The 24,012-nt window shown below is 41.1% G+C and overlaps 1 protein-coding gene across 6 annotated transcripts in view; it reads left to right on the top strand.

Moving 5' to 3' along the window:
* The window catches only part of LOC121377005 (kinesin-like protein KIF13A), a 397,936-nt gene that overhangs the window by 193,766 nt on the left and 180,158 nt on the right, over window positions 1-24,012 (top strand). For 5 of the 6 annotated variants that reach the window (XM_041504840.1, XM_041504838.1, XM_041504837.1 and 2 more), the window contains exons 11-13: window positions 9,705-9,917; window positions 11,792-11,902; window positions 15,948-16,082. In XM_041504840.1, coding sequence (XP_041360774.1) covers window positions 9,705-9,917; window positions 11,792-11,902; window positions 15,948-16,082 — 459 coding nt within the window. Of the gene's footprint in view, window positions 1-9,704; window positions 9,918-11,791; window positions 11,903-12,006; window positions 12,033-15,947; window positions 16,083-24,012 lie in introns of those variants that run through there. The other variant, XM_041504841.1, reaches the window with a different exon arrangement.

The following is a 24,012-nucleotide window of genomic DNA, read 5'->3' as shown; positions in this document are numbered from 1 at the left end:
TATCTCTATCAGTTTTGCCCAAATTTAAAGATTTTCTCCAGCATTTGTTGTTGGGTTTTTTTGGAGGAGGGGGGAGGGGGAGGGCAGTTGCTAATGGAAAAATATAGCAGGTTTCCTCTAATAATACAAGTTTAAAAATGACCAAATATTTAATATCCAATATCCGATGATTAACAAATCAATGTGTTCTACAGGGAGGTGAGAGCTACATGGAAATGCGTAAATGTGCTTTTCCATTTAGTCTAAAAAAACTAAACAAAAAGAAACTATGTGAAAACAAAATAAACAAAAGTAGTATCGTGTGACCGCAAGTAGTATTCACATGTAGTACATCCCATGGCTGGATTTCGTCAGCTTCACTGCGATTGGCCAGTTTTGTCCAATATCCAGGATATGCTATTTGAAAGCCTTTGTTCGACTTGGGAAGAAACAAGGTGAGCAGTAAGCTGTTTTGTTCCAGCCCCTCTCACATCCCTGATTCTAATGGTGTCATTAAATAAAAACTTTTTTATCATCATCCCAGAACAGCAGCCAGCACCCCACTTGTCTACACTCTCTAAACTATGATCATCCCAGAACAGCAGCCAGCACCCCACTTGTCTACACTCTCTAAACTATCATCCCAAACAGCAGCCAGCCCCATACCCAGTAATTTCCACTTTCTCTAAACTATCATCATCCCAGAACAGCAGCCAGCACCCCACTTGTCTACACTGACAAGTAATTTCCACTTTCTCTAAACTATCATCATCCCAGAACAGCAGCCAGCACCCCACTTGTCTACACTCTCTAAACTATCATCATGCCAGAACAGCAGCCAGCACCCCACTTGTCTACACTTAAACAGTAATTTCCACTTTCTCTAAACTATCATCATCCCAGAACAGCAGCCAGCACCCCACTTGTCTACACTGACAAGTAATTTCCACTTTCTCTAAACTGTCATCATCCCAGAACAGCAGCCAGCACCCCACTTGTCTACACTGACAAGTAATTTCCACTTTCTCTAAACTATGATCATCCCAGAACAGCAGCCAGCACCCCACTTGTCTACACTCTCTAAACTATGATCATCCCAGAACAGCAGCCAGCACCCCACTTGTCTACACTCTCTAAATAATCATCCCAGAACAGCAGCCAGCACCCCACAAGTAATTTCCACTTTCTCTAAACTATCATCATCACAGAACAGCAGCCAGCACCCCACTTGTCAGCCAGCACCCCACTTGTCTACACACTCCCAGAACAGCAGCCAACAGTAATTTCCACTTTCTCTAAACTATCATCATCCCAGAACAGCAGCCAGCACCCCACTTGTCTACACTGACAAGTAATTTCCACTTTCTCTAAACTAACTCCCAGAACAGCAGCCAGCATCATAAACATCATCCCAGAACAGCAGCCAGCACCCCACTTGTCAACACTCTCTAAACACTTGTCAACACTCTCTAAACTATCATCATGCCAGAACAGCAGCCAGCACCCCACTTGTCTAAACACTCTCTAAACTATCATCATCCCAGAACAGCAGCCAGCACCCCACTTGTCAACACTCTCTAAACTATCACTGAACAGCAGCCAGCACCCCACTTGTCAACACTCTCTAAACTATCATCATCCCAGAACAGCAGCCAGCACCCCACTTGTCAACACTCTCTAAACTATCATCATGCCAGAACAGCAGCCAGCACCCCACTTGTCAACACTCTCTAAACTATCATCATGCCAGAACAGCAGCCAGCACCCCACTTGTCAACACTCTCTAAACTATCATCATGCCAGAACAGCAGCCAGCACCCCACTTGTCAACACTCTCTAAACTATCATCATGCCAGAACAGCAGCCAGCACCCCCCCACTTGTCTACACTTGTCAACAACTAAACTATCATCATGCCAGAACAGCAGCCAGCACCCCACTTGTCAACACTCTCTAAACTATCATCATCCCAGAACAGCAGCCAGCACCCCACTTGTCTACACTCTCTAAACTATCATCATGCCAGAACAGCAGCCAGCACCCCACTTGTCTACACTGAACAGTAATTTCCACTTTCTCTAAACTATCATCATCCCAGAACAGCAGCCAGCACCCCACTTGTCAACACTCTCTAAACTATGATCATCCCAGAACAGCAGCCAGCACCCCACTTGTCAACACTCTCTAAACTATCATCATCCCAGAACAGCAGCCAGCACCCCACTTGTTCCTAAACTTCCCAGAACAGCAGCCAGCACCCCTAACTCTCTATCTATCATCATCCCAGAACAGCAGCCAGCACCCCACTTGTTGTCTACACTCAGAACTAAACTCATCAGCAGCCAGCACCCCATGCTCTAAACAGAATGCCAGCAGCCAGCACCCCACTTGTCTACACTGAAAACTATCATCATGCCAGAACAGCAGCCAGCACCCCACTTGTCTACACTCTCTAAACTATCATCATCCCAGAACAGCAGCCAGCACCCCACTTGTCTACACTCTCTAAACTATGATCATCCCAGAACAGCAGCCAGCACCCCACTTGTCTACACTCTCTAAACTATGATCATCCCAGAACAGCAGCCAGCACCCCACTTGTCTAATTTCCACTTTCTCTAAACTATCATCATCCCAGAACAGCAGCCAGCACCCCACTTGTCTACACTCTCTAAACTATCACCATCCCAGAACAGCAGCCAGCACCCCACTTGTCTACACTCTCTAAACTATCATCATCCCAGAACAGCAGCCAGCACCCCACTTGTCTACACTGAACAGTAATTTCCACTTCCTCTAAACTCCTTTTAGCTCTGTATAGTCGGAGACTTTGACCTGATCAATAGGCGAAATCTATAAATGATTAATCAAATCATCATGGATTTGTACCTCTTTGATTTACTTTCGCCTGTGTATTTTGCTTCTTCTCGTTCACTTAAAAGGAAATGAACAGCCGCACATTCCGAGACAATTTCGTCGTCATAACGAGATTCCAGCCTGTCAAAGGGAGATAATCAAATTGTAAGAAAAGACTGGGAAGAAAGATAATTGAAAATGTATTTCCTTTCACAGCTGTAGATGACGGTTTAGTCCGAGAATGATTTCGTTTCTCGTGCGACTACTGGAGTTATCGAGCAGGGAGGTTTCTATAATTGTGGAGTTTTGTAAGAAAATGACATCCTTTTCACGCACAGTTTAAAGAAGATAAAAATAAAGTGTCTGTTTAAAACCTCAAGGTAAAATTCTCAGCATTTTCATCAACCAAATGATGACATCGTCGGAAGTTAAATGAGAAAAGTTTTTATTTTTGTTATAGCTTTCTGTAACAAATAGACGTACTTTTTATGTGACAAAACGTCTTGAAAACCGACATATAGGTTTCACTATTCTGATATCAACTGAGCTAAATCTCACCGCAGGTCCCATTTGTACAACCATTATAAACTGTCACAGGGGTTTGATCCCAGTACCTACTAGTCAGCAAGCTAATAACACTCACTGTCAACTGACAGGAAGTAAAGAGATGGTCACAGGGGTTTGAACTCAGTACCTACTAGCCAGTAAGCTAATAACACTCACTGTCAACTGACAGGAAGTAAAGAGATGGTCACCAGGGTTTGAACCCAGTACTTACTAGCCAGTAAGTTAATAACACTCAATGTCAACTGACAGGAAGTAAAGATATGGTCACAGGGGTTTGAACTCAGTACCTACTAGCCAGTAAGCTAATAACACTCACTGTCAACTGACAGGAAGTAAAGAAATGGTCACCAGGGTTTGAACTCAGTACCTACTAGCCAGTAAGCTAATAACACTCACTGTCAACTGACAGGAAGTAAAGAGATGGTCACCAGGGTTTGAACCCAGTACCTACTAGCCAGTAAGTTAATAACACTCACTGTCAACTGACAGGAAGTAAAGAGATGGTCACATAGAACTCTGACTGTGTCTCGATCATCCCGTGTTAGATGATGACACTATTACCTGTCCCAGGAGAGATGGTTGATGGATTTGTACTCATTCATTTATAGTTATTTTCATGATTATATCCAATTAAAGTTCAAGTACACTGACCAAGGCACCTATCTCAACTCTGCACTGTCTGTCTAGGACAGTGGGTCAGTGGTCATTGGTTAGATTGTTGGTTGTTAGTGGTTACTGAGAGCTAAGTTAAAGTTAAAGTTTTGTTTAATGACACCACTAGAGCACATTGATTTATTAATCATAAGCTATTGGATGTCAAACATTTGCTAATTTTGACATATACTCTTAGAGAGGAAATCTGCTACATTTTTCCATTAGTAGCAAGGTGTCTTTTATATGCACCATCTCACAGACAGGATAGCACATACCACAGCCTTTGATTTCCCATTCTTGCTGCACTGGTTTGAAGGAGAAATAGCCCAATGGTCCCACCGACGGGGATCGATCCCAGACCGACTGCGCATCAGGCGAGTGCTTTACCACTGGGCTACGTCCTGCCACCACTGAGAGAAAATCAGTGTAGTGGTCTTAAAGTCTTATGGTCATCAAACTCGCGCTGTGTGGAAGCTGGTACCGGGATGCGAACCCAGTATCTACCAGTCTTATATGTGACATCCATTGTGCAAGCATTATAAACTGGCACAGGGACATGAAGCCAGTACTTACAAGCCATTAACCCAACAACCCTCATGGTCAACTGAAGGGAATGACACTTCATTACTGGCTAGGCCTGCATGGAGTACTAACCACTGAGTCATTAAACTCACTCTGGGTGGAAGCCGGTACTGGGATGCGAACCCAGTACCTACTAGCCATTAACCCAACAACCCTTATGGTCAACTGAAGGGAATGACACTTCATTACTGGCTAGGCCTGCATGGAGTACTAACCACTGAGTCATTAAACTCACTCTGGGTGGAAGCCGGTACTGGGATGCGAACCCAGTACCTACTAGCCATTAACCCAACAACCCTCAACTGAAGGGAATGACACTTCATTATCATGGCTGGACCTGGAGTACTACCCATTGAGTCATTAAACTCACTGTGGGTGGAAGCTGGTACCGGGATGCGAACCCAGTAACTACCAACCTTATATGTGACATCCATTGTGCAACCATTATAAACTGTTACTGGGGTATAAACCAACCATTAACCCAATAACCCTCGTTGTGAACTGAAGGGAATGACACTTCATTATCGTGGCTGGGCCTGGAACAGATCTAAAGAATGGTCACACAGAAATTCCACTCCATCTCAGCCTTCCCTTGTTAGAAGATAACACTGTCAAGGTCCCAGGAGTCTAAGTTTGATGGACACTGTAATACTGGTCTAATTCTACACTTTTCTCAGCTGAGGTGACCAAGAACAGAACTGTCAAAGCAGACAGTATATACCGGTAGTACTATGTACCAGTACTAAGTCAGGTGTATATTAGTGCATGCCTGAGGTGTGATCGGTTGTAGGTTCAATTGACCTCAGTGGACCCAGCAGGAGTTTCCCCCGAATAGCCACGTCTTATCACAGGCAACATATAAATTCTGGTTGGTGGAAAGAACAAGCTGTAAATGACTACATTTTCATTTGTAGTTATTTTCATGCTTATATCCAATTACGGTTCAAGCATGCTGTCCTGGGCACACACACCTAGTTATATGGGCTGTCTGTTTGGTTTAGTAGTTAGTTAGTTAGTTAGTTAGTTAGAGAGAAGCTAATGTAGTGAGTTACACCTTAACACTGAGTTGTTAAACTTGCTCACGGTGGAAGCCGGTACTAGGTGGCGAACCTAGTGCCTATACCAGCTAGAGCTGGGCGGTATATACTATATATACCATTCAGTATTGGTATCATGTCATTACTGATTTACTGTACCGAGCAAATCTCAAAATACCCAAATTTCAGTATTGAAAAATGTTATTTGCCATTTAGTAAAGCACTAACAATATATCTGACAAACACAAAATAGCTAAAAAGAAGAGAGATGAGGGCCTTGTGTAAGGAATTTAATTGTATTTAGATGAAATTAGTGTTTGAGACTTAAAGCTGAGTATACCGAAAATACTGCTCGATATTGGTATCAGTATTGTACAATACTGAATATCATACAAATACCAATTAAGGTAAATCACTCTCAAAAATACCCATACCGATACCAAACCTGCAATTTCAATACCGCGGAGCTCTGATACCAGCCTTATGTCCAATAGCTTAACCATAACTAAGGCACATAAATTTGACTCTGTCTTGGTCTTTCCCTCGTTTGAAGATAAAACTGTTACACTTCCCAGGAGACTTGGGTTGATGGACACTGTAATACTGGTCTATTTGTACACTTTTCTCAGCTGAGGTGACCGAGAAACAGTCAAAACAGTCAGTATATAGTACTACATGTATGTACTCTAAGTTGGAGGTTTAGTCAGTGCTCGCCTGACGTGTAGGTTCATTTGCGCTAAATGGACCCAACATGATTTTATCCTATGGCAACCAGTACCCACAAGTATATACCCAATAGTAGGTGATCAAGCAGTGATCTCTAACAGCATTGATTAAATAATGTGCTGGGGTGTAATTAAACAGTCTTACACATGTGTGGAGGCAATGGTAAAATGCCCATATGATGTGTGGTCAGTCTGAGATCAATCCCTGTCGGTGAGCCCATTGGGTTATTTCTCATTCCAACCAGTACACACAAGGGTTTATCAAAAGCTGTGGTATGTGCTATCCTGTCTGGGATGGCACATATGAAATTGCTGCTAATGGGAAAATGTAGTGAGTTTCCTCTAATGACTACGAGTCAGACTTACCAAATGTTTGACATCCAATAGCCAATGATTTGAAATCCAATAGCCAATGATTGATAAATCAATTTGCTTTAGTGGTGTGATTAAAGAAATCATACCTAAACTTTTACACACAAGTACATAATAATAATCACTGGTCTTGCTGAGTTAAAATTTGTTTAACACGACTAACTGACTCTGAGCATGCATGCCGAAAATTAAAACAACTGGCTAACTCAGAGCATGCATGTTTAAAATTAAAACAACTGGCTAACTCTCTCAGCATGCATGCCGAAAATTAAAACAACTGGCTAACTCTCTCAGAGCATGCATGCTGAAAATTAAAACAACTGGCTAACTCTCTCAGCATGCATGCCGAAAATTACAACAACTGGCTAACTCTCTCAGCATGCATGCTGAAAATTAAAACTACTGGCTAACTCTCAGAGCATGCATGCTGAAAATTAAAACTACTGGCTAACTCTCAGAGCATGCATGCTGAAAATTAAAACTACTGGCTAACTCTCAGAGCATGCATGCTGAAAATTAAAACAACTGGCTATCTCTCTGAGCATGCATGCTGAGAATTAAAACAACTGGCTAACTCTCAGCATGCATGCTGAAAATTAAAACAACTGGCTATCTCTCTCGGCATGCATGCTGAAAATTAAAACAACTGGCTAACTCTCTCAGCATGCATGCTGAAAATTAAAACAACTGGCTAACTCTCAGCATGCATGCTGAAAATTAAAACAACTGGCTAACTCTCAGAGCATGCATGCTGAAAATTAAAACAACTGGCTAACTCTCTCGGCATGCATGCTGAAAATTAAAACAACTGGCTAACTCTCAGCATGCATGCTGAAAATTAAAACAACTGGCTAACTCTCAGAGCATGCATGCTGAAAATGAAATGTCACAAACAAATGTCGCATTTGAGTCTGCTCATATTTAAATGTCTCTTATTGATTTTATACTCCGATGAACAAGGCTTTGAAGTCTGGTGTTTTTAACTTTGGTTAGTCGACTGTTGATGAGTTTGTAGTTGTTTTAATATCCCACACCATCCCTCGTTATTCTCATGAAGTATTGATGGCACGGTCATATACAGTGATTAACCCACTAAAGGCAGAGTCACACTGCTGAAGTTAAACGTTTGTTTTTGTTTTTAAAAAGGTTGTTTTGTTCAATGACACCACTGGAGCACATTGATTAATTAATCATTGGCTATTGGGACATTTGGTAATTCTGACTAGTAGTCATCAGAGGAAACCCGCTAAACTTTTCCATTAGCAGCAAAGGATCTTTTATTTGCACTTAGACAGGAAAACATATACATGTACCACAGCCTTATACATGTACCACAGCCTTATACATGTACCGCATCCGTATACATGTACCACAGCCTTATACATGTACCGCATCCGTATACATGTACCACAGCCTTATACATGTACCGCATCCGTATACATGTACCGCAGCCGTATACATGTACCGCATCCGTATGCATGTACCACAGCCTTATACATGTACCGCATCCGTATGCATGTACCACAGCCTTATACATGTACCGCATCTGTATGCATGTACTGCGGCCGTATGCATGTACCACAGCCTTATACATGTACCGCATCCGTATGCATGTACCGCGGCCGTGTGCATGTACCGCGGCCTTGTGCATGTACCGCGGCCTTGTGCATGTACCGCGGCCTTGTGCATGTACCGCGGCCTTATGCATGTACCGCGGCCGTATGCATGTACCGCGGCCTTACACATGTACCCCGGCCTTACACATGTACCGCGGCCTTACACATGTACCGCGGCCTTAAAACACATGTACCGCGGCCTTAAAACACATGTACGCGGCCGTACACATGTACCGCGGCCTTACACATGTACCGCGGCCTTATACATGTACCACAGCCTTTAAACAGTTGTAGTGAAACAAGAAAACACCCAGTCAGTTTAATGGATCCGCTTAGGTGGGTCGATCCTGTGACGTAAGCACCTCAAGCAAACACTCAACTGACTGTTCTAAATCCTGCTACATTTTGTTTGTTTGTTTAAAAACGCCTCGATGGAAAATTGTTTTCTTGATCATCAGCTGTTGGATGTCAAACTGTTGATAATTTTGATATGGTCTTCAGAGGAAACCAGTTACATTTTTCCATTAGAAACAACAGATTGTTTAATATATACACTTTACCGCAGACAGGACAGCACATTCCATGACCTTTGATATACCAGTTTACATGATTGTCTTGAAATATGTACTGTGTGTATGTTCTTTAACCATGTTGCAAATATTTTAATATTTAAATAGTAAAACTAAAAACAAAATAAAACATTTTTATTTCTAATGTTTTGTGTACATACAATGTAGCTGTATTTGAACTGTATATATTCAAATATGTCAATAAGGGAGCAAAATGTAAAACTGATAAATTCAGTGTTACAGTTATTCCACTTTGTTTCACCACAATCTAAGCAGGACGATCGTGGCAGTAACAGTAAAATTGTGAGGGTTGCCACAATAAAAATACTGCTGCAGACAATGAGATGTTAAGGATTTACTTCCCTTTATTTCAGGCCTATCTTGGAGGCAACAGTAAAACTGATGACCAGCCTCGGTGGTAGAGTGGTTAAGCCATCAGACTACAGGCTGGTAGGTACAGGGTTTGCAGCCCGGTACTGGCTCCAACCCAGAGCGAGTTCTTAAGGACTCGATGGGTAGGTGTAAGGCCACTACACCCTCTTCTCTCTCACTAACCAACTAACAACTAACCCTCTGTCCTGAACAGATAGCTCAGATAGCTGAGATGTGTACCCAGGACAGTGTGCTTGAACCTTAATTGGATATAAGCACGGAAATAAGTTGAAGAAAAACAAAAACTGATGGTAGCCATATTAAAAATCCTGCTGCATGCAACAAAGTGTTAAAGAGTTGTTTCCCTTTGTTTCAGGACAATCTTGGCGGTAACAGTAAAACTGTGATGGTTGCCACGATAAGTCCCGCCGCAGACAACTACGAAGAGACGTTGTCCACACTGCGTTATGCGGACCGCGCCAAACGCATCGTGAACCACGCCGTCGTCAATGAGGATCCCAATGCCCGCATCATCCGAGAACTGAGGGAGGAGGTGGAGGCGCTCAGATCTCAACTTAGTGCCGCTCAGGTATTTATAGAACTGAGGGAGGGGATGGAGACGCTCAGATCTCAACTTAGTGCCACTTAGGTAGTTACAGAACTGAGGGAGGAGATGGAGACGCTCAGATCTCAACTTGGTGCTGCTCAGGTATTTATAGAACTGAGGGAGGGGTTGGAGACGCTCAGATCTCAACTTAGTGCTGCTTAGGTAGTTATAGAACTGAGGGTGGAGGTGGAGATGCTCAGATCTCAACTTGGGGTTGGAGACGCTCAGATCTCAACTTAGTGCTGCTTAGGTAGTTACAGAACTGAGGGTGGAGGTGGAGATGCTCAGATCTCAACTTAGTGCTGCTCAGGTATTTATAGAACTGAGGGAGGCGGTGGAGATGCTCAGATCTCAACTTAGTGCTGCTCAGGTATTTATAAAACTGAGGGAGGAGGTGGAGACTCTCAGAGTTTAACTTAGTGCTGCTCAGGTATTTATAGAACTGAGGGTGGAGGTGGAGACGCTCCGATCTCAACTTAGTGCTGCTCAGGTATTTATAAAACTGAGGGAGGGGGTGGAGACGCTCCGATCTCAACTTAGTGCCGCTCAGGTAGTTATAGAACTGAGGGAGGGAATGGAGCCGCTCAGGTAGTTATAGAACTGAGGGAGGAGGTGGAGATGCTCAGATCTCAACTTAGTGCCGCTCAGGTAGTTATAGAACTGAGGGTGGAGGTGGAGATGCTCAGATCTCAACTTAGTGCCGCTCAGGTAGTTATAGAACTGAGGGAGGAGGTGGAGATAATCAGATCTCAACTTAGTGCCGCTTAGGTATTTATAGAACTGAGGGAGAAGGTGGATATGCTCAGATCTCAACTTAGTGCTACCGCTCAGGTATTTATAGAACTTAGACCAGTCTTAAGACGTGGTCACACTGTGTGACTTGTAGTAATGACATGTAGCATAATCCGAGAACTGAGGGAGGAGGTGGAGAACTGAGGGAGGAGGTGGAGACGCTTAGATCTCAACTTAATGCCGCTCAGGTATTTATAGAACTGTGACCAGTCTTAAGGTTTGGTCACACTGTGTTACTTGTAGGTAGTACCAACGTGTAGCATAATCCGAGAACTGAGGGAGGAGGTATAGACGCTCAGATCTCAACTTAGTGTTACTCAGGTATTTATAAAATCTAGACCAGTCTTAAGGCATGGTCACACTGTGTGACTTGTAGTAATGACATGTAGCTTAATTCGAGAACTAAGAGAGGATGTGGAAATGCTGAGAGTTCAGGTATTTATTGAATTGAGACTAGTCTTAAGGCATGTTTACACTATGTATTAAGCTGCCAGTAGTCTTAATTAAGCTGCTCTTTTTTTAAGAGTAGACGCTGAGATCTCAACTGAGTGCTGCTCAATTATTTATAGAACTAAAACTAGTCTTAAGGTGTGTTAATTCTGTGCAACTTGTAGGATAATCAATATCAAATATAGTTGAAATATATACCTTTAGTACCCATATGGTTAAAAATATCTTGGTACATATCAAAGTGATACATCCCACTAGAATGTCAAGTAGGACGTAACACTTTGACGTCACACGATGACGTCATCGATTGGCGCACTACAACCTTAATGGAACGTCAGCTGCAGGAGTTGAGTGATATAAATTAAGATTGATTATGGGTAATAAATAGGATATTAAACTCACTACCATTTCATATCATGTTTATGTCCCTCGTGAAATAATTTTCATTACAAATTGCTAAAGCTCGTGACAACTGAAAATTATTTCACTCGAGACATAAACTCGATTCGAAATGGAAGCTTTTTTAATATGCTATAAGTACATGTCAGACGTGGTTGTTCAACACATATACATGTACAGTTGTGTATTAACCAGTGTGTTGAACTCTTTTACAGAGTATGACAGCTCCTGATTTGAAAGACAGATTGGAAGAGTCAGAGAAACTGGTCAAAGAGATGTCGAAAACGTGGGAGGAGAAACTACTGGAAACCGAGAAGATTCATCAGGTATATAATTAAATTTTGTAATGGGGAGGGAGGAGAAACTACTGGAAACCGAGAAGATTCATCAGGTATATAATTAAATTTTGTAATGGGGAGGAAGGAGAAACTACTGGAAACCGAGAAGATTCATCAGGTATATAATTAAATTTAGTAATGGGGAGGGGGGGGGGGGGGGGGGTGGTTTAGGGGTGTAGAAGTTTGGAGGAGTTCTTGTCTAAGACTCTGAAAACCTTGTCGGAGAGTGATTAATCATATAACTCTTTCTCTCCCAAAAACTAATGTAAAAACCCTCTTTTAAAACATGTTGAACATTATTATTTAATGAAAACTGAAGATTTGTAAAGGATGTATTCACCGAAAATAATTGATAATACAGACTTTGAAATAGATGATGGATGGATTACTCATCGTGGATTGAAAGTGAAAATAAACTTTCATAAACATTGACGTCATGGATCATGATCGTAGGGTTTTAAAAAATATTTTTAAAAAAAAATGTAATAAGTTCTTCAGTAAAAAATCGTTTGTAATTAGACTCACTAATATGTCCTCTAAACTGTGACACACATCAAAATAGTGTTAAATTGGTGAGGTCTTTTACATTTTGAGGTTGAATAATGTAGGTTCAAAATTACATATTTCACGTTGGAAACTTGCGTCAGTGATGATGTTTTCTGGTTGTAAAGCTGAGTGGATCAGAGTTATACAATTATTTTATGGATCTGGTTGGAATGAATGAATGAATGTTTAGCGACACCTCGGCACAACAATACAAATCGGCTATTGGGTGTTTCTGGTTGGATAAAACAATTATTCATTTATTGACAATTATCAGCTTGCCTTGAATTCGCAACCTGATGGTGTGTTTTTATAGCTCCCTACTGGTTCAACCGAAGGGGCCTATAAGTATCCCCTGCATCCTTTTGTCTGTCTGTCTGTCTGTCTGTCCAACATACAGGTTTCTGGACATTTTTTATTGTTGTAATGCCTCAAGCTATTGAGCTAAAATTATGTTTATAGCTTTATCATGTACTGTTACCGATCAAGTTTGACTTTAATAGCAATTTACCCATTTTTCACCAAGTTCAACTTAGGAGAAAGAAAAATAGTTTTCTGGACTTATTTTTCCACAATTTTTCAAAATTGCAGCAGATAAAACCTGGATAAAACCTGGTGTTTTTTATCATTAAAATGAAGTGAAACACACAAGTTGATTGCCGTGTGTGGCGTGCGTGTGTGCAGCTTATGGATGTGACAGTTGCACGATCCTGCACATAGTTTGGAGGTGCAGTTTGTTGTGGCTGAATGAACAGGAGAGTGCCACACAGGAGAGTGCCAGACATGGGATCTGTGAGATTTGATGGTGATTATAAAACATGCTCCAAATCAACTCGTTTGAGAATTAAGTGATTAAACATACAAAAACATTCTGGCTGATTCGAGGATTAGTTGTCTAAAAATCCTTCGTGCATGGGGATAGTGTTAATTTCATTTCAACTTATTTTTGTGCTTATAATCCATTTAAGGTTCAAGCATGTTGTCCTGGGCACACACACATCTCAGCTATCTGGGCTGTCTGTTCAGGACAGTGGGTTAGTTGTTAGTTGGTTAGTGGTCACTGTTCAAACCACTAAAAAATATATATATATTTTTTTTAATGACACCACTAGAGCACATTGATTTTTTAATCATCAGCTATTGGAAAAGAAATGTTTTATTTAACGACGCACTCAACACATTTCTCGGTCTACAGGCCGGTAGGTACTGGGTTCAGATCCCAGTCGAGGCATGGAATTTTTAATCCAGATACCGACTCCAAACCCTGAGTAAGTGCTCCGCAAGGCTCAATGGGTAGGTGTAAACCACTTGCACCGACCAGTGATCCATAACTGGTTCAACAAAGGCCATGGTTTGTGCTATCCTGCCTGTGGGAAGTGCAAATAAAAGATCCCTTGCTGCTAATCGGAAGAGTAGCCCATGTAGTGGCGACAGCGGGTTTCCTCTCAAAATCTGAGTTATCCTTAACCATATGTCTGACGCCATATAAAAGTAAATAAAATGTGTTGAGTGCGTCGTTAAATAAAACATTTCTTTCTTTCTTTTAACACATTTCATTTACGGTTATATGGCATCAGACATATGGTTAAGGACCACACAGATTTTGAGAGGAAACCCACTGTCGCCACTACATGGGCTACTCTTTCCGATTAGCAGCAAGGGATCTTTTATTTGCGCTTCCCACAGGCAGGATAGCACAAACCATGTCCTTTGTTGAACCAGTTATGGATCACTGGTCGGTGCAAGTGGTTTACACCTACCCATTGAGCCTTGAAGAGCACTCACTCAGGGTTTGGAGTCGGTATCTGGATTAAAAATCCCATGCCTCGACTGGGATCCGAACCCAGTACCTACCAGCCTGTAGACCGATGGCCTAACCATGACGCCACCGAGGTCAGTCGATGTCAAACATGTGATAATTCATTTAGATATTGGGGGCAGGATGTAGCCCAGTGGTAAAGTGTTAGCGTGATGTGCGGTCGGTCTTGGATTGATCCCCGTCGGTGGATCCCTTAGGCTATTTCTCATTCCAGCCAGTGCTCCACAACTGGTGTAACAAAGGCGGTGGTATATACTATTCTGTCTGTGGGATGGTGCATGTAAAAGGTCCCTTGCTGCTAATTGAAAAGAGTAGCCCATGAAGTGGCTACAGCGGGTTTTCTTTCTCAATATCTGCGTGGTCCTTAACCATGTGTTTGACGCCATATAACTATAAATAAAATGTGTTGAGTGCATCGTAAAATAAAACATTTCCTTCCTTCATCTAGATATTGTTTATTGACTTCAGAGAATAACTTGATTTTGATGTCAGCTTTATCTTTTGAAAGTACAGGTAAAAATGGGGTATCAGCGATGCTTTGTGAGCAGAATTCCATGTTTTACCTGAAACCGATATCCTATGTCAGTAATTGGTTATTATCTCTTTCCTGTAAATCTGTCAAGCATTAAAAGCCCACAATTATTATTCCTGTTTATTTCAGTTACTTTGTACCTTTACTTCAGTCAAATGAATGGTTTTGTGATATCTATACAGTGTTTGTGCCAGAAATAATATTTTTGGGGTATGATGCTATGGAATTGAATGCAACCACAGTCAACATGTGGTATGGGGGGCCTCCCCCAGAAAGAAAATGGGTTAAGTTTAGAGTTAGGGTTGAGAAAATCATACAGTAATGAAAAGAGTTATCAATTTTTTCAAAAGGTTAATGTAAAAAAAAAAAAATGTGCAAAACAATTTGTGTATGGCGCCATATCCGTTTTACCCTCTGACAGAAACCGTGAATAGGATATGACATCCATGTGTACATGATGTCAAAGGTCATAATCTGCTAGTATACGTTTATGACTTTGCTTTAATAGGTCATCATAATTGGCCAAGAGAACCTTTTTTCTTCTGTTTTTAAATTAAAAAAAACAAAACACTACAAACATTCAACACAAGAGACAAACATTTTTTGTGTATTTTGGACATTACAAACATGGATGATGATAAGATGAATGGTGAAGCTGCAGTATTTCCATTTTGGTATAAGACTATTTGACTCGCTTGCTGTCATTTAAGTTATCTCGGTAACACCCGAGCCCGGGGTACACGGAACCTGCAGGGCATGCTGGGTAATCATCACCCATGTGGGGGTCATATACTCGGGAGACACACCCATAATCGCACTCGTGAAGTGGGTGAAACTCAGTGTATGTGGCCTTACACCTACCCATTGAGCCTAGCTGTGCACTCACTCTGGATTGGAGCCAGTACTGGCATGAAAAATCCACCATTGCCTCAGGTGGGATACGAACCCAGTACCTACCAGCCAGAAGCCCGAAGTCATAACCACTACAGAACCGAGGCCGATAACAGAAACAGTGGTTGCAGGGTGAATTTTGATAGTGTAATTCTTGTAATGTTTATATTTGTAAGATGACCATTATTCTTAAACTGTGACAGAAATATGTACATTTAAGTAATATTTATTTTGATCATCACTTACAGGACCGTCACCAGGCGCTGGAACAGATGGGTATATCGGTGCAGACATCGGGAATCAAAGTCGAGAACAGTCTGGCATATCTCGTCAACCTGAACGCTGACCCCTCCCTTAACGAACTTCTCGTCTACTATCTCAAGGTAGGTGGAACTTTTCAAAGTCTAGGAGTAATTAAAACTGCTGACTCTAATTTCCAGGGACTTGTATAGCGTAAGAGTAATTAATGCTGCTATATTTGAACTCTAATTTCGGGGGACTTGTATGGTTTGACAAGTCAGTCCCACATTATTGATAGTCAGTCCCACATTGACAGTCAGTCCCACATTATTGATAGTCAGTCCCACATTGACAGTCAGTCCCACATTATTGACAGTCAGTCCCACATTACTGACAGTCAGTCCCACATTATTGATAGTCATTGACAGTCAGTCCAACATTATTGATAGTCAGTCCCACATTGACAGTCAGTCCCACATTATTGATAGTCAGTCCCACATTATTGATAGTCAGTCCCACATTGACAGTCAGTCCCACATTATTGATAGTCAGTCCCACATTATTGACAGTCAGTCCCACATTACTGACAGTCAGTCCCACATTATTGATAGTCATTGACAGTCAGTCCAACATTATTGATAGTCAGTTCCACATTGACAGTCAGTCCCACATTATTGATAGTCAGTCCCACATTGACAGTCAGCCCCACATTACTGACAGTCAGCCCCACATTACTGACAGTCAGTCCCACATTGACAGTCAGTCCCACATTGACAGTCAGTCCCACATTATTGATAGTCAGTCCCACATTACTGACAGTCAGCCCCACATTACTGACAGTCAGTCCCACATTATTGACAGTCAGTCCCACTGTACATCTTTGTTCTTTATGTACAGACATAATGATCCTAATAGTGACTGAAATTTGGTCTGCAGTACTATTCTCTGATATCTTTCTCTCAGTATATTTAAACAGAGATAAAAATCACAGGACGTTTTTGAGGATAAAGTTACAATAGAATCAAACAAGAGTCTGTGACATTGAAACGGTGAAATACCCTTAAAAATAAACCAAAACTCTCCTCCAAAAAATGTACTTCTAAAACGCACATGTGTTTTTAAAGTATAAAAAAGTATGAAAAATGCATTTTGTGATATTAAAAATACCAGGATGACCATAAACACCTCGGTTGTACAGAAATGGATAATCCAAACAATAAAATCTAAGTAAAGTATGATTTCAGTGATTAAAAACAGCTCTAATAGTGAACCATATGCCTTAGTGTTTAAAAACTAGGGTCTGTCACTTTAAATTTGATAATGGTTGTTGATAATGTCTCTGGAGCGACTATATGGTGTTACAGTGGATGCACAGACGTGTAGCAGCAACAATTTCAGTTTGAAGCATGTGAATTATTAATAGAACAGAAACATTCATTTTCAGATGGTGTGGCATCAAGATTACAACTATTTAGCTGTCATTAACTCTGGGTTTTTTTTTTATACCACTGGGAACATGCATTGAAACAGTATGTCAGTCTACCTACAGACAAAGCACATAATCGATGACTGTTTCATGATACCAATCACGACCTTGTCAAAATATCTTTTAGACTCTGCTTTGTGCAGAGATACATGTATGATTACGTAGCCCAGTGATACAGTGTTTGCTTGATACGAGGCTTATACACAAGGCTGATGATTTTGTACTTGATATTGTAAACTTGTTACTCACCACCTATATTTCTCTTCTCTATCCATACGTTGAGTCACTCCATCAGCATTCTCCGATCTCGGCCAAGACCTCCTTTCTTCTGTCCTCTACTCCAGCCTTTCTTGCTTTCCACGCGGGCGGGACGTAGCCCAGTGGTAAAGCGTTCACTTGATGCACAGTCGATCTGGGATCGATCCCTATCGGTGGGCCCATTGGGTTATTTCTCACTCCAGCCAGTGCATCACAACTGGTATATCAAAGGCCGTGGTATGTGTTATCCTGTCTGTGGGATGGTGCATATAAAAGATCCATTGCTGTAATCGAAAAGAGTAGTCCATGAAGTGGTGACAGTGGGTTTCCTCTCTCTATATCTGTGTGGTCCTTAACCATATATTTGATGCCATATATAACCTAAATAAAAAATGTGTTGAGTGCGTCATTAAATAAAACATTTCCTGCCTTCTTGCTTTTCACCGACCCTCTCTTCACACATGTACTATTCTCTAGACGGCTGTTTTTCCACTGTTACAATATTTAGGGTCAAACTAAGAGGTCGGCTTGTACAAGGAGTCGGCTAATACATGGCAATATACGTACTATAGTTTCCTCCCCTACTGGTCTAATTGGAGGGGACTTAGGTTTTGTCTCTGTCCATCTGTCTCTTTCTCTGTCTGTCTGTCTGTCTGTCTGTCCCACATATTGTTTTCCAGACAAGATATCTGAGCTGAAATTTTGTATATAGATTTATCATGTACAGTTACAGACAAGGTTTAACTTTCATTGCGATTGGCCCATTTTTTAGTTATAGCCCCTGAAATTAAGAGATATGAGAATTTGTTGTTTATGGTAGGGGACGTGTTGTTTTGGTAGTACTCTCAGAATGCTTGTTTACAATGGTGGCATTTGTTTTGTCCAGATACATAGAGGATACTCCCCGAGTGTCTTGTAATATCATAATTTATCAGCACGAGTTGATAAAAGTATGAAATCCGAGGCTTGCCGAGGATTTTTATACTTTTATCAATGGTTGCTGATTAAATTATGATATCACAAGACACGAGGGGGGTATTCTTTTTATCATCCATTATCATTCTTTTCATTTGCGACAGTTGTAAACAATGTCAGTAATGTGGGTTGAATGTCATTATTTGGCAGTGGTAGACTTGTTAACTAACAGAACGACAGTGGCGTGATGTCACTAATGATAGGTTTAGCGTTGAAACATACACAGTGATGTAACAAAAAGAAGTGAGGAGAATATCACAGGAGATATCACAAATTATAGAGCCAGCGATATCTCCTAGAAAAGTCTTTAATAGATGATAAATAGAGATAGTAACCCATAGATGGCTTTCATCAATTTAACCCAACTGAACACAAAAGTCTTTAATAGATGATAAATAGAGATAGTAACCCATAGATGGCTTTCATCAATTTAACCCAACTGAACACAAAAGTCTTTAATAGATGATAAATAGAGATAGTAACCCATAGATGGGTTTCATCAATTTAACCCAACTGAACACAACAGTCTTTAATAGATGATAAATAGAGATAGTAACCCATAGATGGGTTTCATCAATTTAACCCAACTGAACACAACAGTCTTTAATAGATGATAAATAGAGATAGTAACCCATAGATGGCTTTCATCAATTTAACCCAACTGAACACAAAAGTCTTTAATAGATGATAAATAGAGATAGTAACCCATAGATGGGTTTCATCAATTTAACCCAACTGAACACAAAAGTCTTTAATAGATGATAAATAGAGATAGTAACCCATAGATGGCTTTCATCAATTTAACCCAACTGAACACAAAAGTCTTTAATAGATGATAAATAGAGATAGTAACCCATAGATGGGTTTCATCAATTTAACCCAACTGAACACAAAAGCCTTTAATAGATGATAAATAGAGATAGTAACCCATAGATGGGTTTCATCAATTTAACCCAACTGAACACAAAAGTCTTTAATAGATGATAAATAGAGATAGTAACCCATAGATGGGTTTCATCAATTTAACCCAACTGAACACAACAGGAACCACGTTTTCAAAACTCTGTTAACCTTTGTTAAGCAACAGTGCATCATTCTTCAATATATTTTTGCCCTGCCAATAAATTCACAAAGTTGCGGGTTTAGTGAATTAGACCCCAAGATCCACATGTACAAAACATTGTAAATTTGTATTTACAGTTAAGAGCCATAATATGTTTACAAGTTTTTGAAAATCATCTACCCAGCCACTTATGTCTTGCAGGCTGTATTTTGGTTTCATACAGCAGTTCAAAATAAACAACGAAACATGAAGCGCCTTCAGATGAACAATATTTTTCACTTCATAATTAACGAGCACTCATCTAGCTTCGGGGGTGACCTACTTCCTGTCCTGGAGAGGTGGACATTTTCATGGCTTCACTCACCAATCATATCTGTTGATAAATTTGACAGGCATGACAGGATGTCTCAGGATAGACCAGATCAAACGCTCGGCTGATTAGCAGGAAACCAACAAAGTTTCTTTGGAACCAATTACCTCCATCTTCTTCTTCTTTTAGCCCGCTGTTTGATATTTGTTGCTGCTTTATGGAGGTACAAAGTTATTGATATATCTGATGACAGATTGTTTGAGTTTTTATCAAATACACGAAGAGTTATATGAATATTATTACAAATGTCCACAAATGGTGGCTTGCAGCCAGACCAATCAGTATTATATGTGGATGAATTTTCCTTCTTTTGGACATAGTCTAAGAGTAGCAGATTTGGATTTAACCTCCAGTTCTGGCCCTGGGAAGCACATGAGTATGGGGGGAGTCTGCAGTTCTGGCCCTGGGAAGCACATGAGTATGGGGGGAGTCTGCAGTTCTAGCCCTGGGAAGCACATGAGTATGGGGAAAGTCTGCAGTTCTGGCCCTGGGAAGCACATGAGTATGGGGGGAGTCTGCAGTTCTGGCCCTGGGAAGCACATGAGTATGGGGAAAGTCTGCAGTTCTGGCCCTGGGAAGCACATGAGTATGAGAGGAGTCTGCAGTTTTGGCCCTGGGAAGCACATGGTTGTGGAAAAGCACATGGGTGTGTGGTTCTGCAGTTCTGGCCCTGGAAAACATGTGGGTGTGAGGGGAGTCTGCAGTTCTGGCCCTGGGAAACACATGGGTGTAGGTGGGTGTGTTTGCAGGTTTGGCCCTGGGAAACACATGGGTGTGGGTGTGTGCATTTGCAGTTCTGGCCCTGGGAAACACATGGGTGTAGGTGGGTGTGTTTGCAGGTTTGGCCCTGGGAAACACATGGGTGTGGGTGTGTGCATTTGCAGTTCTGGCCCTGGGAAACACATGGGTGTAGGTGGGTGTGTTTGCAGGTTTGGCCCTGGGAAACACATTGTTGTGGGTGTCTGTGTTGCAGTTCTGGCCCTGGGAAACACATGGGTGTAGGTGGGTGTGTTTGCAGGTTTGGCCCTGGGAAACACATTGTTGTGGGTGTCTGTGTTGCAGTTCTGGCCCTGGGAAACACATGGGTGTAGGTGGGTGTGTTTGCAGGTTTGGCCCTGGGAAACACATTGTTGTGGGTGTCTGTGTTGCAGTTCTGGCCCTGGGAAACACATGGGTGTAGGTGGGTGTGTTTGCAGGTTTGGCCCTGGGAAACACATTGTTGTGGGTGTCTGTGTTGCAGTTCTGGCCCTGGGAAACACATGGGTGTAGGTGGGTGTGTTTGCAGGTTTGGCCCTGGGAAACACATTGTTGTGGGTGTCTGTGTTGCAGGTTTGGCCCTGGGAAACACATGGATGTGGGTGTCTGTGTTGCAGTTCTGGCCCTGGGAAACACATTGTTGTGGGTGTCTGTGTTGCAGTTCTGGCCCTGGGAAACACATTGTTGTGGGTGTCTGTGTTGCAGTTCTGGCCCTGGGAAACACATTGTTGTGGGTGTCTGTGTTGCAGTTCTGGCCCTGGGAAACACATGGGTGTAGGTGGGTGTGTTTGCAGGTTTGGCCCTGGGAAACACATTGTTGTGGGTGTCTGTGTTGCAGGTTTGGCCCTGGGAAACACATTGTTGTGGGTGTCTGTGTTGCAGTTCTGGCCCTGGGAAACACATTGTTGTGGGTGTCTGTGTTCTGCAGTTCTGGCCCTGGGAAACACATGGGTGTAGGTGGGTGTGTTTGCAGGTTTGGCCCTGGGAAACACATTGTTGTGGGTGTCTGTGTTGCAGGTTTGGCCCTGGGAAACACATTGTTGTGGGTGTCTGTGTTGCAGTTCTGGCCCTGGGAAACACATGGTTGTGGGTGTCTGTGTTGCAGTTCTGGCCCTGGGAAACACATTTATTAATTTTTTTATGTATGTATATATGTTTTTAAAATTCGATCTACAAAATAAATAAGAGTTAAAACATTTTTAGGACTAATTGACTTCTAAATATTTCATATCTTTTACCTAATTTATTTCTTATGGTTTTGAAAAATTTTTTTTCAGAAAATCGAACCAAAATATTTTATATTCTACTTTATCAAATCAAGTTAGAGAAAAGAAAAACAGTTGGTAATGGTATATCATACAAATATTAACATTCCTTCACAACTATCATGGATGTACAATATATATATAAATTCAATCACTTTACTTTAAGAAATTCAATTTGTTAAAAAACCTAAAACGTATCGCCTATGACTAATGGGTGTTTGGTGCGTTGCACTCACCTTAATGGGAGTCCATGATGGGTTAAGTAAACTGGGGCAAGGCACGTCTGACTCGGAACCCAGCGCGGCGAGGAGACGGTGACCGTCTTTAATGGGATGTCCAAACTAGCCGTGCCGATGACTGATAGATCTAAAATTGTCTCTCATTGATTGCTATATGAGTGATCAACAATCTCCCGTCTCTTCTCATCTCTGTCCGATAGTCAGGGCAAAATGAATTTCTGATCTTTAGGAAAGAGTTGTTTTTCGCATGCAAACAATGTACTTAACGTTTGTTAATATCGCTGGGTGGTTTTGGCAGTGGTTGTAAATGAAATATGTTTATGTGCTTTTGTATTCTTCTCCTTTAAGTTATATTAGTTTTACTTTTTCTTTTTTATGCTATATATGTTTTATTTTATTTTAAATTTCACCACTAAAGTACTTTGATTTTAATTATTAGCTTCAGGTATGTCAGATGTCAGACATAGTAGACTTGAGATGGTTTGGAAAGAGTATTTTTACATGCAGATATGTACTTATACAGGCATTAAAGGTGCCTCGTTTCAACCTGTAAATAATGGACTAAGTTTGAAAAAGTTACAAACCTATAACACATTTGGATAACGTTACAAGAGAGTAAAAGAAGAGTCTGTGAAGTTGAAATGGTGAAATATCGATGAACATAGACTAAATCTTGACTCCATAACTGTTACTTCTCAGACGCACGTGCGTATTTGAAAATATTAAAAATGCGTTTTGTTGTATTAGAAATACCAGGATGACCAGAAACACTTCGGACCGGCCTCGGTGGCATCGTGGCAGGCCATCGGTCTACAGGCTGGTAGGTACTGGGTTTGGATCCCAGTCGAGGCATGGGATTTTTAATCGAGATACCGACTCCAAACCCTGAGCAAGGCTCAATGGGTAGGTGTAAACCACTTGCACCGACCAGTGATCCATAACTGGTTCAACAAAGGCCATGGTTTGTGCTATCCTGCCTGTGGGAAGCGCAAATAAAAGATCCCTTGCTGCCTGTCGTAAAAAGAGTAGCCTATGTGGCGACAGCAGGTTTCCTCTAAAAACAGTGTCAGAATGACCATATGTTTGACGTCCAATAGCCGATGATAAGATAAAAAATCAGTGTGCTCTAGCGGCGTCGGTAAATAAAACAAACTTTTTTAGAAACACTTCGGTTGTACGGAAATGGATAATCTAAAGAATAAAATATAAGTAAAGTTTGTTTTCAGTGATCATAAACGGCTCTAATAGTGAAAAATATGCCTTAGTGTTTAAAAACTAGGATCTGTCTCTTTAATCACCAACTGGTTTAGAAAATACAAAAATACATTAAAGTTAAAGTTTGTTTTTTAATTGGAATTGTTTTTGAAATTCGACAGCACTTTCTGTTTTAACAGACATATACTTGGTGCTATAAACTGCAATAGCATTATTATGTATTTTTGGACATGATTCATATCTTTGTGATTTTTTAAAACAAACACATGACAAAGACTGATTCCTTTTACAATGTGGAAAATCATGTCTGGAAAATTAAGTAGATCTTGTGAGCTTTCCATCATTTTAAATTTGTTTAACGACACCATTATATAGCACATTGATTTTAATTATCGCTTCTGGATGGAAAACATTTCATAATGTTGACATGTGAATGTAGTCTTCAG

The sequence above is a fragment of the Gigantopelta aegis genome, chromosome 7, assembly GCF_016097555.1.
Source record: "Gigantopelta aegis isolate Gae_Host chromosome 7, Gae_host_genome, whole genome shotgun sequence".
NCBI classification, from domain to species: Eukaryota; Metazoa; Mollusca; class Gastropoda; order Neomphalida; family Peltospiridae; genus Gigantopelta; species Gigantopelta aegis.
Note: the sequence above shows the minus strand (reverse complement) of the source record. Positions and strands in the feature narration are given on the sequence as shown.